Here is a 19,313-nt window from a genome sequence, read left to right as displayed (position 1 = left end):
TGAAAAAATACTCAGAACAAGACTGTGCCCCAACTAGGAGGCACATAGCCTGTTGGTAGAAATATAAACTGGTTTAGGTTTTTTGGGGGGGGCGGGCAATTTAGCCATGAATGGTAAACAAGAAATTGTGTTACTCTTTAATAATCTCACTCCAGAAGATTTATCCCCAAAACATGAACCAAAAGACAAAATCCCTGTGCATCTTGTGAAGAGAGAAGGGAGCCGAGAGTCGCTAAATGGCTACTTATGCTGAACACTTTGCATCCTCTCCGTTAATCCCCACAGCTGCCCTGTGAAGTGTCCCCACTTTACAGGCGAGGAAGCAAGGCTCAGACGGATTTAGTGATTTGCCAGTATCATAAAACATGTACGTGGCAGAGCGCCCACTTACATTAGGCACCTGCCTAACTCAACCTAACCGTAGAAGAACAGAAAAACAGACAAGCCCATTATTAAATGCTGTGCAAACATTGTGTCATCATGTGGGGAAAAGGAGAAAAATTACAAAGGAACAGAGTATAAAACTAGATAAACCGTGGTTACTAAAAGTTTGTACACAGACTAGAGTAGTGAGAAAGGAAAAGTTGAGTTGGTTGTAGTGGCAGAATTTGCTTAAGTAAGTAGTATGAAGATTGTCATAGTCTTTCTGAATTTTTAAAGATTGTTTTTATGAAAAAGATATGATCATTTTGTATTTTCGAATGTGTTATTCATCACTCTACATCCTTATGGAAGGTACTCAAGCTGTCGTGTCTGGGGGCATCCTCTATGTTGTCATCACCACCTACCCTTTAACTCTTGAAAACACTTCTATCAAGGTTCATCACCAGCAAAATCCCTTCTTCCTTAAACCCTTCTCTGACGTTACTTGCATCTCGTTAAAACCCACACCTGCATATACCTGAAAACACTCCTTTCGTGAAGCCCTCTGAGGTCATAGCTCTATTTTATTTTTGTGTTTTTGATTCATGTGCCTCCAGGAGCAGAAGGGGAGTGATGTCAAGGGTTGCATACAAAACTGTGAAATGAGACTGAGAACTCTTGGATTTAGCAGCTTGTATTTAATTGGGGATTTTGATATGAGCAGCGGAATTGTTGGGCCAAAGCACTGGAATCACCTGGCTTCTAGGATGTATGGCTTCTGGATTTTCCTTACTCCCCTGACCATTCCTCAGTCTCCCAGAACACAAACCTTGGACCTCTTCTCAGTCTGCACTTAGGCCCATGTTTGTCATCATTAAATGTCATGACTGAAAATATCATCCATGTGCTGATGGCACCCAGCGTTATCATCTCCAACCAGACCTTCCTCTTGACTGCCACGCTTATGTTGTCCATCTAAAGAGCTTTCGGGGTATCTCCATTTCTGTGTCTAATAAGGGCTTCCCTGGTGGCTCAGTGGTAAAGAGTCCGCCTGCCAATGCAGGAGACACGGATTTGATCCCTGGGTTGGGAAGATCCCCTGGAGAAGGAAATGGCAACCCACTCCAATATTCTTGCCTGGGAAATCCCATGGACAGAGGAGCCTGGCGGGCTGCAGTCCATGGGACTGCAAAGAATCAGACACGACTAAAGAAAGAAAGTGAAGTAGCTCAGTCGTGTCCAGCTGTTTGCGACCCTGTGGACTGTAGCCTACCAGGCTCCTCCCTCCATGGAATTCTCCAGGCAACAATACTGGAGTGGGTTGCCATTTCCTTCTCCAGGGGATCTTCCCGACCCAGGGATCGAACCCAGGTCTCCCGCATTGTGGGCAGATGCTTTAACCTCTGAGCCACCAGGGAAGCCCAAGACACAACTAAGCCTGAGTCCAAACTTAACTCCTGGCCTTACTTCCTCATCCTACCCCTCCAAACCTGCCCATCTCTGTCAATAGCATTTCCATTCCTTTAGCCACTCAGGCCAGATTCCTGACATTTTCTTACCTCTTCCAAACCCCTGCCATCTCATACCTGCATGACGGCGGGGCCTCCTAACTGATGTCTCTGCCTCTACACCTGGCACCTTCAGAGTGTGTCCTGAACAAGCAGCTGGAATGATTCTTCTATAATTTCACTGCTTTTCCATTCACACCCTCAGGTGGCTCCCCATCCCACTTAGATGAAGAGCCACAGTTCTGCAAAGCTGTGGACTGTCAAAACCACCTGTTATTTCTCTGACTTTCTTTCTCTTCCTTCTTAGCTTTTACTCACCCCAGTCCAGCCACACTGGTAGCATACCAAACACACACCAGCCCATCTGCCTGACGGTCTCTGTGGAGACTGTTGGCTGTGTTGAGAATTCTAAGAACTCTCCACCCAGCTCCATCAAAGTTGCTTTCTGACACATGCCTGCTCTGGCCAGTGGGTACTCCACCCCCTCACCCTATTTTTAATGGCACATCTCACCTTCTGATGGCTCAGCTGGTAAAGAATCCACCTGCAATCCAGGAGACACGGGTTCAATCCCTAGGTCGGGAAGATCCCCTGGAAAAGGAAATGACAACCCACTCCTGTGTTCTTGCCTGCAGAATCCCATGGACAAAGGAGCCTGGTGGGCTACAGTCTATGGGGTTGCAGAGTCAGAGACAACTGAGCACATAAACTCATTACTCACCTTCTAACATATTATATACTCCATTGATTTATTGTATCTATCCTCTGTCTCCCACTACAATGTAAAGCCTCAAGAGGACATTTTTATATAGTCTCTTGATTGATTTATCTCAGCATCTAAAATAATACCTCCACCTAATAGATGCTGTGTTAAAAAATATGTTGAGAATATGAATGGTCAGTATGAAAGTGTCCCTGTTTCTACCTGTTGACCTATGGATGCATGCAGAGAACTCTGCCTCATAAGAGTTTTTAATTCCTTTTCCAGTTTCTCAAGTGTTATAAACAGCATTCAGAAAATGACCACTGAGAAACACGGTGTCGTGGGCTTGATTGTATACGGTCTTTTATTCTAAGTTGACAGCCGCTCATGTCACAAATGCTGGAAATGTACAAGCAGCATAGTAGATCCTTGACATTTTTAGGAATGTGTTCAAAGTTCTTCAAAAATCACCCGAACTACGGCTACTGTGGTAGTATGTCTGCACTCGTGAATTTCACAGACGGTAGTGAAAAGGAAGCCACCTGCTGCTCCAGACGCCAAGTGCCTTACTCACTGGAAGGGTCTCCCCCCAACGCCAGCCCCTTCGGGCTCAGGCCATGTACCGCAACCACACCGCCAATTATAGGAGCTTCTGAGCCCCCAATATCACCCACGTATTCTTGAAACCAAGGGCATCGGTGAAAACTAAGGGGCTTCTCCAGGGGATCTTCCCGACCCAGGGATCGAAGTCGGGTCTCCCACATTGCAGGCAGACACTTTAACCTCTGAGCCACCAGGAAAGCCCAAGACACGACTAAGCCTGAGATTCTTTTATTCCACCTGCACATTTTAAAAACACTAATTTAAAAAAATCAGTTCCCCCAGGCCACTCAACCTTGGTTTTAGAATATAATGTGTGGGGGCATCATTACACCTAAATAACAGCAGGACCACTAGCACTAGCCACATGCGCAACCATTTATGACACACTGAGTTTTCACATCGTGTTTACACTCTAAGCAAGCATTCGTCCAATTTGATATTGATCTTCTGGGAATAAACCCTGAATGTAAGCAAAAAAATAAAAAGAAAGAAACGACACGTTTGCTTTCATTTTTAAGCTAATTTTTAAATATATCCTAGTTCAGAGAAAACCTTCTGCCACAGTGGCTTTCTTTTTTTAATGTAATGCTCGGAAGCCTCTGACGGAGAAGAGTGGGAGCAAGGGGAGGGGGTGCTGTCGCCACGGTGACAGCTGTCCAGCGTAAGCTTCTCACAGCTCTCTGTTCATCATGTATTTTAGGGCAATTCAAGTTGCTGGAACAAGACCGAGATATAAAGGAGCCAGTGCAATATTTCAACAGCGTGGAGGAGGTGGCCAAAGCATTTCCTGAACGCGTGTACGTCATGGAGGAAATAACATTCAACGTGAAGGTAGCTCTGAAAGAACCAAATATTTATCATTGCTAACCCCCTTTGGCTTTTAGGTCTTCGCGTGCACAGCTAAGTGCTCATCTGTGCCTCTTCCTATGGGCGTTCCAGCTTCCTCGTGGGTTGGTGCCAGTGGCTAAAACTGGTCTCACAAAAACTGTGCTGTAGCTGAGCTGACCACCCATCCCGCCCCCTCTCCGTTACTACACTTAGTTAGCATTATCTTTGGCTAGAATAACTGTTGCTGCTGCTGCTAAGTCGCTTCAGTCGTGTCCAACTCTGTGTGACCCCATAGACAGCAGCCCACCAGGCTCCCCCTTTCCTGGAATTCTCCAGGCAAGAACACTGGAGTGGGTTGCCATTTCCTTCTCCAATGCATGAAAGTGAAAAGTGAAAGTGAAGTCGCTCAGTCGTGTCCAACTCCTAGCGACCCCATGGACTGCAGCCCACCAGGCTCCTCCGTCCATGGGATTTTCCAGGCAAGGGTACTGGAGTGGGGTGCCATTGCTTTCTCCGGAAGTATGAATACAATAAATGGGATCTTGGAGATCCTGACAAAGTTAAGAGACTTCCAGTGTGGGTTAAGAAAGCAAGGTGCAGACTAGGAGCAGCGATAGAATGTAGAATGCTTGGGATTAAATTTGAGGCAGTAACATAGGAAACGACAGGAGTAGCTGTCTCTTCAAATCTGAATGTGCCTTTATGAGTCGGCAGCCGACGTAGGGGGAACAGAAAATGGCAGATGAGTAGGTCAAGAAAATGAAAGAATATGTGGGCAGGTAGCCTCTTGCCGATCATTTTGTCTGTTTCCTCCAATCCCTCCTAAGCTAATGGCATTCAGTGTTTTTAGAACAGCAGTCACCTGCCTCATTCGCCACTTTTTCTCTCTATTAATAACATCCAGCTTTTGGTTTCCATGGTGAGAATCTTGTTTTTGTTTACCCATTTTCCTGCCTACTTGTTTTTAACTGTGATAGGCATTTTTTTAAATTACCTCCTTTAGTTTTTTCATCAACTGTCTCTATTCTCATGTTTACTTTCAAAGTCAGAAGATGTCTTATCTCTGAATTGGTCATTCCAAACTGAAGCCTCATTCCGCTATGCTTTAATAAGAAAAATAGCTGCACCAACAGTTTTCAGCCCTACTTCTCTCTTTAAACAAGGTGTCATGATCTAAAGGGCACATCAGACCAGGTAGTATAGCTCAGGCTCTGGATTCAGAATTGAGGTCCAGACACTGACTGTGACCACGGACAGGTCATAGGACCCCAGTGCCATCACCTGCAAAATGGGCAAAATATGGGAAATCCCAAGGGAACATTTCATGCAAAGATGAACACAATAAAGAAGAGACAGTATGGACCTAACAGAAACAGAAGACATTAAGAAGAAGTGGCAAGAATACATAGAAGAACTACACAAAAAAAGATCTTCATGACCCAGATAACCACGATGGTGAGATCACTCACCTAGAGCCAGACATCCTGGAGTGCAAAGTCAAGTGGGCCTTAGGAAGCATCACTGCAAACAAAGTTAGTGGAGGTGATGGAATTCCAGTTGAGCTATTTCAAATCCTAAAAGATGATGCTGTCTAAGTGCTGCACTCAATATGCCAGCAAATTTGGAAAACTCAGCAGTGGCCACGTACTGGAAAAATGTCAGTTTTCTTTCCAATCCCAAAGAAAGGCAGTGTTCAAACTACCACACAGTTGCACTCATTTCACATGCTAGCAAGGTCATGCCCAAAATCCTCCAAGCTAGGCTTCAACAGTATATGAACCGAGAACTTCCAGATGTACAAGCTGAATTTAGAAAAGGCAGAGGAACCAGAGATCAAATTGCCAACATCCAATGGATCATGGAAAAAGCAAGAGAATTCCAGAAAAACATCTGCTTCTGCTTCATTGACTACGCTAAAGCTTTTGACTGTGCAGATCACAACAAACTGTGGAAAATTCTTAAAGAGATGGGAACACCAGACCACCTTACCTGAGACACCTGCATGCAGGTCAAGAAGCAACAGTTAGAACCAGACATGGAACAATGGACCGATTCAAAATTGCGAAAGGAGTGCATCAGGGCTGTATATTGTCACCATGCTTATTTAAATTCTGTGCCATCAGGAGAAATGCTGAGCTGGTTGAAACACGAGCTGGAATCAAGATTGCTTGGAGAAATATCAATAACTTCAGATATGCAGATGATACCACCCTTATGGCAGAAAGCGAAGAGGAACTAAAGAGCCTTTTGATGAAAGTGAAAGGAGAGAGTGAAAAAGCTGGCTTAAAACTCAACATTCAAAAAACTAAGATCATGACATTCGGTCCCATCACTTCATCGCAAATAGTGGGGAAACAATGGAAACAGTGACAGACTTTATTTTCTTGGGCTCCAAAATCATGGCAAGTGGTGACTGCAGCCATAAAATTAAAAGATGCTTGCTCCTTGGAAGAAAAGCTACAGCAAACCTAGACAGTATATTTTACTCTGCTTTATAAAGCAGAGACGTTACTTTGCCAACAAAGGTCCATGTAGTCAAAGCTATGGTTTTTCCAGTAGTCATGTATGGATGTGAGAGTTGGACCATAAAGAAGGCTTTTTGTGGTGTTGGAGAAGACTCTGAGAGTCCCTTGGACTGCAAGGAGATCCAACCAGTCCATCCTAAAGGAAATCAGTCCTAAATATTCATTGGAAGGACTGATGCTGAAGCTTCAATACTTTGACCACCTGATTGGAAGACCCTGATGCTGTGAAAGATAGAAGGCAGGGGGAAAAAGGGACGACAAAGGACATGGTTGAATGGCATCACCAACTCAATGGACATGAGTTTGAGCAAGCTCAGGCAGATAGTGAAGGACAGAGGATCCTGGGGTGCTGCAGTCCATGGGGTAGCAAAGCGTTGTACATGACGGAGTGACTGAGGAACAGCAACAACTCCCCACCTCATAGATTTGTCATGAGAATTAAATGAAGCAACGCATTAAAGCACACATGCTTTGCAAGTGTCTCGTGTAGGGGCTGGCTACCTACAGTCTTAGGGCAAGACACCTGTTTTGTAAATAAAGTTTTATTAGAACACAGCCATCCCCCTGCACTTCCTCTTGTCTGTGGCTGCTTCAGCAATATAACAGTTGAGTCCAGTAGTTGCAACAGAGACCATATGGCCCACAAGCCTGAAATGACTACTCACTGGCCCTGTAAGAAAAAGTTTGCCAACCCCTGATTCGAAACATAAAATCCAACTAAGGGAAGTTTCACATCTAAAAAAAAAATTTCCTAACACAGATGATTTCACTTACCCTTTATTTAATACTTTATACCCTGTGACTGAATATTGAAAATACAGTACATATGTTGTTGTTGTTTCTGAATACCCTTTCACCTCAAATACTTTTTTGGAGCCTTCTTATGTCAGAACACACATGCCAGTACCTGGTGAATTATTTAAAATGTCTCCCAGCCTTGCAAACCCAGCCCAGTAATAGTAAGAAATTCCCCCACGCATGTATTTTCTCCCATCAAAATAAGACTAAAGCTAAATCTTGTAAGTTCCATCTTTTCTGTGACATTTGCAGAGACAGCGAGAAGAAAGGGCAGCCTTGGACTTAGCAGTGGGTAGCTTGCAGCTCTCCTTAACTGGGCAAGAGGCATCTTGACTTCGGTACTGTCGCCCAGAAGCTTTCCAGACGACTCCTCTCCAGTCTGAGGGTACCCGAACGCGCTAACCTGGATGCTGTAACGTTGCGCTTTTCATTCCAGTTAGTGAAGTCCTAGATCTCAGCCATTCCAGCATAGATTTCCCTGGAGGCAGAATAATAAGTTTGCATTGTCTCCGCTGGGCAATGTGCCCCAACTCAGGAACTGGGACGTTTCGATCCAGTATGGAACATAGTCACCACTTAAGTCTACACAGACCTCGTAAAAACCCATTTCCTGTGGGCTGGGTCAGAGCTCCGCTGACAGTCCTGTCACCTGGGTATCGGCTCCTGAGAACTGGGTTTGGCATCTGTTTCTGGCACGGGTTTCAGTGTCTTGTCTTTTTTTTATTATTCGGTTATTTTTGGCCATGCTGGGTCCTCATTGCTGTGTGGGCTTTTCTCTAGTTGCGGCACGCAAGGGCCACTCTGTAGTTGGAGCTTCTCATTGCGACTGGCTCGGGGCGCGGGCTTCAGGAGCTGCGGCAGTGCGCTCCGCTTGCAGCTCCCAGGTTTCAGAGCACAGGTTCCGTAGCTGCAGCACGCAGGCTTAGTTTTTCTGCAACATGTGGGATCTTCGCGGACCAGGAATTGAAAGGGTGTCTCCTGCACTAGCAGGTGGATTCTCAACTACTGAGCCACCAGGGAAGCCCCAGGATCATCTTTTTTTTTTAATAGGGAAAATAAAATCATTTAAAGTTTGGAGAACTTGAGTGGCAGCTAGGTTTCTCAGTGCTAAGAAACATGACCAAGAATAAAGTGATATACCATTATAAATAATCCAGCAGGACTAGGAAATTTATAGACTCAGATAACCATCAAATGTTAGATCTGGAAAGGCCCTTACACATTGCCCCATCCCACTCCTTCTTTTAATAAATAGGAAAACTGAGAAACAGATGTCAGCTGACTTCATTGATTCATACAAAACCGCAAAGCCTGGTCCCCTAATTCAATCCAGTCGTCTTTTTTAACTCCCTCGAATTCTGTCTGTGGATCTGAGATAAGGCCCATGACAATGATGAGAAGATCCTTTCACATAGACACAATAGTTTGCATGATAAATTCATTTTCTTAAAAAAAAAATGTAAATAGATGTATTCAATAATTATTGCCTAGCCAAATCCTTCTGCCTTTTGTATCTGAAATGTTGATGATCTGACACACAGGATTTGGCAACTTTTGTGAATGTTACATCTGCCAATTTGTAAGACCTTCCTTCATTCCTGAGCATAGTGCCAGCATTTCAAAAATAAATCCTACTAGTTCACCTGATGTTTTCTGTCAGCACCGGATGCAGTTTCTAATTAGATAGCATGAGTCCAAATGAACCCCTTCAAAAATGCTACTGTAACGTATTAACCCAGCTTTTTTTTTTTGTTAAGTATCAACCAGTATTCATGGAGAAACAAGGTGGGTTCTTGCCCTGTTGCTTGAAGCAACGGTGAAGATACAAGGAAGGGGCCAGAATGCGTCATTGAATCAATAAGCAAGAGTTCTAAAGTTTAATATGATTCCTGCAACTTGATGCTGAACCTTGGATGTTTTCCAAGGCTTTTAACTAACTGAGAATCAGCCAGCTTTCCCCCCAAGCCATTGACTTGAGGCAGTCTGTGTGCCTTTTATCTTAATATATTCGTTCCCCTTTTTAAAGTTTCCATCTGAAAAAGCGCTGAAGAAATATCTTCCTGCTCTGCCAGCCGGTTAGAGCGTATTTTGTTTCCATATGTAAGATAGCTAACAAATTAAACATATGTCATATTACTTCCTCTACTCGTCTTAGAACACACTACAGACAAGGCCTTGAAAATACACTCATGAAGAGGGTTTGGGCTGCTCTTGATTCTAACCCTTGTCGTAATTATTTTACTCCCTGCCATCTCTCCGATCATGTTTATCTTTACTTTTTAAAACAAATTTATTTATTGAATTTTGGCTGCAGTGGGTCTTTGTTGTGGCACACGGGCTTGGTGGCTCCTCAGCGTGTGAGATCTTCCCAGACCAGGGATCAAACCCCTGCCCCTCTACCTTGGCAGGCGGATTCTTAACCACTGGACCACCAGGGAAGTCCTGTGTTTGTCTTTTAAAAGGCAAAACAGTTTATGGCTAGACTTTACTCTGGGTACATGGGCCATCCTACAGTCATCCTGTAAAGTAATACAAAATAGTGGAACTGAGTTCTGAGTTTTTTGGTTGTTTTGTTTTATTATATTAAAAGCATAGATCAGTCATGGTGGTCGCATCATTCCTAGTTTACTATCCCAGTCCTAGTTTCTGTCTTGACCATTCAGAAAAGGAATCCTTCTCGTTTTGTATGTTTTTAATGATGTCAGACAGGTGTTTTCCCCCTGTGATTTTTTTTTTTTTTAATGGATAAGGCTCATTTGCTCTGGCATTTCCTACCTCTTCTAGAACCTTTGGAGCATGATTAATTTTAGAGTAGCCAGTTCTGGGGGTAACTGAATTATAACAAAAATCCTGTGCAAAATGACTGTAATTTTCTTTGAGTTTCTTAAAATGGATTGCACTTTCTATCATCCGAAAGAGAAGTACTTGAACAAAATTTAAACTCATTCTCATCTCTGGGTCGGTATAGTTTTACCTTTAAATGGAAAGAACCCCATACCCTAAGAATTAGGTGTTTTATGGTCTCGTTTAAATTGTTGCCTCTTATGTTTGTTAGAATACCTGCTTTAAGAGTCCGAGTTTCGTTTCGATTACTACTTCTGTTCTGCAGTGGGTTGGAAACTGGTAACCAAGTTGGGTAGAGTTTAGTTAGATAGGAGGAAGTACTCTAAATTAAGGTCCTTAAAGGCTTTTCCATAAGCCCTCATGTCATATCTTTTTTGGCTACTCAGAGGCCTTTATTTCACTGCCTTTTTTTTGGCTACGTTTCAGAGAGATCAGAAATTATCAATTACTATGCAGCCTGAATTTTGTCAGATGTAAGAACAAATTTTAAAAATGAAGAGTGAATGAATTTAGAGGTGGCCAATTTTTATTTGTAATTTCCAGTTTTAAAAAATCGCATCTTTTCCTTACCATGAGTCAGATGTCATTTATTTTCAAGAGTCATTCAGAACGATAAAATTGGATACAATGGTGAGGCTGATTATTTCAGTGTTTGAAGACAGCCCAGTGCTTTTTTTGTCATCTGTGGTTTCGAGACCTCCTCTGAAAAACTACCGGTTGGCAAGCCTTCCTTTGCGCCACTACAAATTAAATCATGGCCATTGTACTTGTCATCCTTGCCCTATTTCCTGTTTAAAAAAATAAAACGCTCAGGATTGACATTTGTCTTAACTCTTGATGCCCTTTGCTTCCCGTTTTCTGCCATTTTCCCATAGAAAAGAGTTATAAAAACTGAAGTTTGGGGAGGAAAAGATCTAATATTGATCAAATATTGTCTAACCAAATATCAGTCGGATCAATCCTGATTTTTTTTTTTTTTTCAAGAGTTGCGACTTTAACGTCTATTCCATGTCAGTCTCTAAAAGAACTGTTCTTAGGGAAAAAGTTGCCTGTTGACAAAGCCAGAGAGACAGAAGAGCGGAGAGGGGTGGGGGAGAGAGAGAGAGTGTGAGAGAGTGTATGTGTGTGTGTAAAATTTTACGTCAGTGTTTTTAAATGTTGCTTGACCCTGGGGTATTAACTCTGAATGGTGTTATGAACAGTAAAACCCTGATAGTTTCCTGGATTAGACCTATTAGAGTTGTTTAGATAACACACTTTGAATGACTTCCTCTCAGGAAACATTGAAACTGGAAATGTTAACCAGGCAAGCATACCCAAGCACTTAAGACAGAACACACTGTTTCTTTTGCTATTTAAAAAAAAAAAATCTTAAAGAAATTATGCAAATAAATCACATCTGTAGAAACCAGAGGAGATTGTTTGGCTCAGCTGCCAAAGGAAAAACACTTATTTATGAGCTCCATCCTTTGTCACTGACAGTGACCACAAGATCGGTCAGTATGCTAGTCTGCTAATGCTCGCAGAGCTAATTGCCAGTGTGAACGGTGACATCAGAGTTGGAAGCTTGGAATCACAGATTGTGTGCACATATGTTATGCATTTTTATGTATGGCAGTAGGAGTAACTTCCTTTAGAAGTAGAGACATACAGGAATCTGTAGACAAAACTGTTGCGTGCACCCGGAGCGTGACATTTATTGCAGACGGTTTTGATCTGTTTAATCTGTGTGAATTCTGTCTCACAAAGCATGTGGACATTCTTCTCTTTCAGTTTCATTTGGTGTGCGGTACTCACCAGATCTATGATTTTTTTCATCCTGGAAGGTGTATGTTTATAAAGGTAAATAAGGAAAAATAGTACCAAAGTTACTGACTCTAGAAGCTAGAAAGAGATGTTTCTTCTTCTTAGTCCTTCATGTTTGAGAAGCACTGTTGGCTCCCTGTCTGTCCTCTGGAAACAGTTTGTTGTATGAGCGAACGTGTGTGTGTGTGTGTGTGTGTCTCAAATCTCATGACAACCCTTTCTCTCAACATCCCTGTCTCCAACCTGATCCAAATGGATGGACTGCCAAGTTTTTATTTTACCAAGTTCCAATAAAAAGGAAGTACACAGCACTGCATCTGAGCTTGTTGGAGACCAGTTTATCCTAAAACAGCGTATTATGAATCATTTCAATATGTTCGCTTCCTTTGGGATGTAACTGTAATGATATTTCAGGCCCTATTCTGACATTAAGTTTTATTCCGGGATAACACATTCAATAAAACTTTGAGCAGTTCTTTAATACAGAAGGAATGATAATGCTAGGAGATAGTGGTTTGGGCCTGGCAGCAGTAGTGCATGAAAACAGAAAACAGCATGAAGATACAGAGACGGGAAAGGCAATGTGAAACAATTATAAGAATTAAAACTGTTACCAATTATTGTTAATAAAAGTAATAACAACAGTTGTTGAGTTACTGAGAGCTTACCACTGTGGGAAGTTGTTTCCCTACAGTAATTAAGCTTGAGAAGTAGCCGATGGTGTTCTCATTTTCCAGATGAGGAAACTGAGACTCAGAAAGGTAAAACACAGGACTTCCCTGGTGGTCCAGTGTGTCCAGTGTTAAGAATTCGCCTTCCAGTGCAAGGGACCTGGGTTCAATCCCTGATTGGAAAGCTGAGATCCACATGCCACGTTATAACTAAGCCCAAGTGCCGCAGCTGGAGAGCCCAAGCACCACAGTGAAGATCCAGCACAGCCGAAAATAATTAATAAATAAAGCAAAATGGCAAAAGTTTTTCTAAGGTTACTTAACAGTAAACAGGATTCAAATTCATGTTGTAGCTTAGTTGTTAGTATTGCACCATTGATAGTATGGTACCAGTTAATTTCCTAAGGCTGAGTGAAGTCGCTCAGTCGTGTCCGACTCTTTGTGACCCCGTGGACTGTAGCCTACCAGGCTCCTCTGTCCATGGGATTTTCCAGGCAAGAGTACTGCTGTGGTTCATTTATTCATCACCAGGGGTCAGCAGACTTTTTCTATAAAGGGACAAAGAGTGAATAGTTTGGAGTTTGCAGGCCATACAGTCTCTGTTGCAGCTACTCAGCATTGCCAGTGGAGAGTAAAGGCAGCCACAGACTGTGCAGAAACAAGTGGGCGTAGCAGTGTCCTAATGAAACTTTATTTGTAAAATCAGGTGGAAACTGTCAAGATCATAAAGAAACAAGGCAAGTTCAAGTAATTCACAGAACAGAGAACTGGGTGCAATATGGTATCCTGGTTTGGTCTGGAAACAGAAAAAGGACCTTTGTTGAAAACTTCAGTGAAATCTAAATAAAGCTTATAATGTAGTTAATAGACTATACCAATGTTCATGTCTTAGTTTGATAAAGTGCCATGGTTTTATAAGATGTTAATAGAAGAAGCTAGGTGAAGTGTATACAGGAAAACTCTCTGTACTATCTTTGCAACTTTCCTACAAATCTGAAGTATTCCAAGTAAAAGTTAAATTTTATTTATTTGTTATTGATTTAAATTCCTAAACTTACTCCAGTATAGAGAAGTCCACGTGAATGCCGAGTCCAAAAATAAACACAGTTGAGTTCTTGTCAAAAAATAATTATAAAACTTATTTGAGTCCCCAAAAATGGATCTTAAACCTTTGGAGCCTGAACTCCTGTTAAAGGCAATACTGTTCTGCCATTTATGTGCTGATAATGCCTCCTTCAGAATAATTCCTGGCTAGAGACAACAGAACTGTCTGTTTTTTTATAGCACTACTATTAATTGACAAACTGCTTTTGCCCAAGGTTAAAATTATGTAAAGATGACCTGGAATGGGTAAGAAATTATTTACAAGGATTCTTACTACTTAGTTCTCTAAGAACATAATGATCACTACTGATTAAGCAATATGAATAATGTCAGTCACTTTACCCAAGATGCTTTGGTAACATACAAGAAAAAAAATCCATCTCAGGCTTAATGTAAGCCTGATGATAAAGATAAAATAGAACCGTAGGCTAATCTCACCTGTGACCGATATTGGGTCGGCCAAAACGTTCATTGGTGTCTTCCATAAGATGCAGTGGAAATCCCAAACAAAGTTTTTGGCCAACCCAGTACATCACATATAGATCAAATGCTGTTTAGGAGAATCATGCAGTATACTTTTAAGTCCACCATGATCACACAGAGATTATTTCAGGCATGTAGGGTTGTTTTGGGGCTTCTCTGGTGGCTCAGCTGGTAAAGAATCCACCTGCAATGTGGGAGACCTGGGTTTGATCCCTGGGTTGGGAAGATCCCCTGGAGGAGGGCATGGCAACCCACTCTAGTATTCTTGTCTGGAGAATCCCCATGAACAGAGGAACCTGGCAGGCTACAGGCCATGGGGTCTCAGAGTCGGACACGACTGAACAACTAAGCACAGCACAGGGTTACTTTAATATTTGGAAATATACTGTTATAAAATCCATACATCAAAATTTAAAATAAACATGGGACTATCTTATTGTATACAGAAACAGTGTTTGGTAAAAAATAAAATCTCTTTGTAGAAACTTTTAGAAAGCTAGAATTGGAAAGACGAATCAGTAATATAATCACCTAGGAATCCCAAGAAAATGAACTGGGAAAACTATTACAATAAAATTGCTGGACACAGAATATCAACAAAGCATATTTAACAACACAAATGAAGAGTAATATTCAGGGATTGATAACAAAGGCAGACTTAAATACCATGAGGGAAATAAAAGATCTGAATACATGATGAGAGTTTTCATGTGACTTTGGAAATATGACTATAATGATGTTGCTGCTGCTGCTAAGTCGCTTCAGTCGTGTCCGACTCTGTGCGACCCCAGAGACGGCAGCCCACCAGGCTCCCCTGTCCCTGGGATTCTCCAGGCAAGAACACTGGAGTGGCTTGCCATTTCCTTCTCCAATGCATGAAAGTGAAAAGTGAAAGTGAAGTTGCTCAGTTGTGTCCGACTCCTAGCGATCCCATGGACTGCAGCCCACCAGGCTCCTCCATCCATGGGATTTTCCAGGCAAGGGTACTGGAGTGGGGTGCCATTGCCTTCTCCAATATCAAAAAAAACACCATGTAGATGTGCTTCCGATAAAATTACCAATGCAAACCATGGACAGGATGATTCTAAGGTTCATGGCAGGTGGGAGGGCTTCCCTGGTGGCTCTGATGCAGGAGACAGGTTCCGTCTTTGGTCCTGGAGGACCCTACCTGCTGCAGAACAGCTAGGCCCAAGTGCCACAACTATTGAGCCTGTGCTCTAGAGCCCACGTGCCCTAGAGGCCATGCTCTGCAACAAGGGAAGCCACTGCACTGAGAAGCCTGTGCACCAGAACTAGAGTTTAGCCCCTGCTCTCTGATACTAGGGGGAGAAAAGCCCGCACACAATGAAAACTCAGCACAGCCAAAAATAAAGTTCATCTGGAGAAATAGATTAATATCTAAAAAATATCTAAAATTTCCTGTTGTCATATTTTCTTTGAAGTTTTTATTTTTAAATAGCTTCTGTCTTAATTGTTGCAGGAGTAATATAAGATCTCCCTAACCACTTTCAATTCACCAGCTCTTGGCATTTTGCACACTTGTTTTATCATTCTGTATGCCCACATATACATATATATGTATAACTTAGACTTTTCTGAACCATTCAAGAATGAACTGTATACCTTTGCCCTTTGCCCCTTAGTAATCAGTGTATATTTCTGAGGAATAAGGGTATTTTCTTATGTAAGCACACTGCATTGATAACAGTACTTTTATTTACAGTCCATATTCTAACTTTGCCAAGTGTCCCAATATAGTACTTTATAGCATTTTTTTCTTTCAGTACAGAATTCATTCCAGAATCATGTGTTACATTTACTTTTCATTTCTGTCTTTCACTTTAATCTGGAACAGTTCTTCAACTTTTCTTTGTTTTTCATCACATGGATGTTTTTTAAGAATACACACTAGATATTTTACAGAATATTTCTCATTTGGGGTTTGTCTAATATTTGCTCATGATTAGATTCCATTAATGAATGCCCTTGTAGGTGGAATGTTACATGAATGAGGTTCTGACCTTATCAGGGAGTCACACCCACAGGTATGTGATGGAAATACGCTTCTTTTTGGTGAGTTTAGATTTTATCACTTGTTTCTACCCTCTACAATTACTTTTCCTCCTCTGACAATTCATAAGCTTCTAGACGAAGACATTTTAAGATCTTGCTCATTACTATCTCTTTAATCAAAATTCTATAAATTGAGTAATTATTAATGATTCACCCACTCCAATGTTCTCACCTGGAGAATCCCAGGGACGGGGGAGCCTCGTGGGCTGCCATCTATGGGATCACACAGAGTCAGACACGACTGAAGCAACTTAGTAGCAGCAGCAGCAGCATATAATCTTTACTGTAATAAGTACAAAATTATAATTTTTCCAGCCCCACCACTTCTCTACATTTGTCAGGTTTTCCCCCACTCATTTTTTTCATTCCTTCATTTTTTGTTAACAATATGGACCAATGGGGGCTAATTCAGGCTGGTTCCTGTATTCTTCTGACAGGATCCCATCATCTTAAGAGCATTTCTTTACTTCCCAGCACAACAGAACATTCCCAGCTCATCTTGTATCTTTCTTACCCTAGCCTTGGAATCAGTCACTTATTCCAGGAGCCCTGGTTCCTTTTAATGAGGAATGGTGATAGTGAAGTCTTTGCTTGTAATCTCTTTGAAAGGACAAAACTGAGTAACGTGTGTTTGTGTGTGTGTGTTCTTAAAATTATGAGTTCATACTAATGCCTTCAATTCCAGTCCAACCCCATGGAGTTCTTTCTTGCTTTTCTCAATTCTATACTTCTGTCTCCCCTGCCACAGTGAAAACTCCCAAACTATGGACATATTTACTCATTTGTTCAATCCTACAACACATGTAAAGTTGTTTCAGATTCACTGTCCCTATAACTCTATGCAAAACAAATCTACTAAAAAGAACACAATCTTGGTCGGTCTTTTGTTTTCCCAACACCCTCTCCCAACAAGACGACTCTACACTTGGACACCAGATGGTCAATACCAAAATCAGATTGATTATATTCTCTGCAGACAAAGATGGAGAAGCTCTATACAGTCAGCAAAAACAAGACCAGGAGCTGACTGTGGCTCAGATCATGAACTCCTTATTGCCAAATTCAGACTTAAATTGAAGAAAGTAGGGAAGACCACTAGACCATTCAGGTATGACCTAAATCAAATCCCTTATGATTCTACAGTGGAAGTGAGAAATAGATTTAAGGGACTAGATCTGATAGACAGAGTGTCTGATGAACTATGGACGGAGGTTTGTGACATTGTACAGGAGACAGGGATCAAGACCATCCCCAAGAAAAAGAAATGCAAAAAAGCAAAATGGCTGTCTGAGGAGGCCTTACAAATAGCTGTGAAAAGAAGAGAAGCGAAAAGCAAAGGAGAAAAGGAAAGATATAAGCATCTGAATGCAGAGTTCCAAAGAATAGCAAAGAGAGATAAGAAAGCCTTCCTCAGTGATCAGTGCAAATACAGAAAAACAACAGAATGGGAAAGACTAGAAATCTCTTCAAGAAAATTTAGAGATTCCAAGGGAACATTTCATGCAAAGATGGGTTCAATAAAGGACAGAAGTGGTATGGACCTAACAGAGGCAGAAGATATTGAAGAGGTGGCAAGAATACACAGAAGAACTGTACAAAAAGATCTTCACGACCAAGATAATCACGATGGTGTGATCACTCACCTAGAGCCAAGCATCCTGGAATGTTAAGTCCGGTGGGCCTTAGAAAGCATCACTACAAACAAAGCTAGTGGAGGTGATGGAATCCCAGTTGAGCTATTTCAAATCCTAAAACATGATGCTTTCAAAGTGCTGCACTCAATATGCCAGCAAATTTGGAAAACTCCGCAGTGGCCACAGGACTGGAAAAGGTCAGTTTGCATTCCAATCCCAAAGAAAGGCAATGCCAAAGAATGCTCCAACTGCTGCACAATTGCACTCATCTCACACGCTAGTAAAGTAATGCTCAAAATTCTCTAAGCCAGGCTTCAGCAATACGTGAATCATGAACTTCCAGATGTTCAAGCTGGTTTTAGAAAAGGCAGAGGAACCAGAGATCAAATTGCCAACATCTGCTGGATCATCAAAAGAGCAAGAGATTTCCAGAAAAACATCTATTTCTGCTTTATTGATTATGCCAAAGCCTTTGTGTGCATCACAATAAACTGGAAAATTCTGAAAGAGATGGGAATACCAGACCACCTGACCTGCCTCTTGAGAAACCTGTATGCAGGTCAAGAAGCAACAGTTAGAACTGGACATGGAACAACAGACTGGTTCCAAGTAGGAAAAGGAGTACGTCAAGGCTGTATATTGTCACCCTGTTTATTTAACTTATATGCAGAGTACATCATGAGAAACGCTGGGCTGGTAGAAGCACAAGCTGGAATCAAGATTGCCGGGAGAAATATCAGTAACCTCAGATATGCAGATGACACGACTCTTATGGCAGAAAGTGAAGAAGAACTAAAGAGCCTCTAGATGAAAGTGAGAGTGCAAAAGTTGGCTTAAAGCTCAACATTCAGAAAACTTAAGATCATGGCATCTGGTCCCATCACTTCATGGGAAATAGATGGGGAAACAGTGGCTGACTATTTTTTTGGGCTCCAAAATCACTGCAGATGGTGATTGCAGCCATGAAATTAAAAGATGCTTACTCCTTGGAAGGAAAGTTATGACCAACCTAGATAGCATATTAAAAAGCAGAGACGTTACTTTGCCAACAAAGGTCCGTCTAGTCAAGGCTATGGTTTTTCCAGTAGTCATGTATGGATGTGAGAGTTGGACTGTGAAGAAAGCTGAGCGCCGAAGAATTGATGCTTTTGAACTGTGGTGTTGGAGAAGATTCTTGAGTCCCTTGGACTGCAAGGAGATCCAACCAGTCCATTCTAAAGGATATCAGTCCTGGATGTTCATTGGAAGGACTGATGCTATAGCTAAAACTCCAACTTTGGCCACCTGATTCGAAGAGTTGACTCATTGGAAAAGCCTCTGATGCTGGGAGGGATTGGGGGCAGGAGGAGAAGGGGACGACAGAGGATGAG

The 19,313-nt window shown here is 42.0% G+C and overlaps 1 protein-coding gene across 2 annotated transcripts in view; it reads left to right on the top strand.

Annotated features, from left to right (window-relative positions):
• Positions 1-19,313, top strand: part of GAREM1 (GRB2 associated regulator of MAPK1 subtype 1) — a 237,815-nt gene that overhangs the window by 183,764 nt on the left and 34,738 nt on the right. For both annotated transcript variants that reach the window (XM_025273465.3, XM_025273464.3), the window contains exon 3: positions 3,878-4,008. In XM_025273465.3, coding sequence (XP_025129250.3) covers positions 3,878-4,008 — 131 coding nt within the window. The remainder of the gene's footprint in view (positions 1-3,877; positions 4,009-19,313) is intronic.

Source organism: Bubalus bubalis, chromosome 22 (genome assembly GCF_019923935.1).
Source record: "Bubalus bubalis isolate 160015118507 breed Murrah chromosome 22, NDDB_SH_1, whole genome shotgun sequence".
Lineage (NCBI taxonomy): Eukaryota > Metazoa > Chordata > Mammalia > Artiodactyla > Bovidae > Bubalus > Bubalus bubalis.
This window is presented reverse-complemented; position numbering and strand designations above follow the sequence as displayed.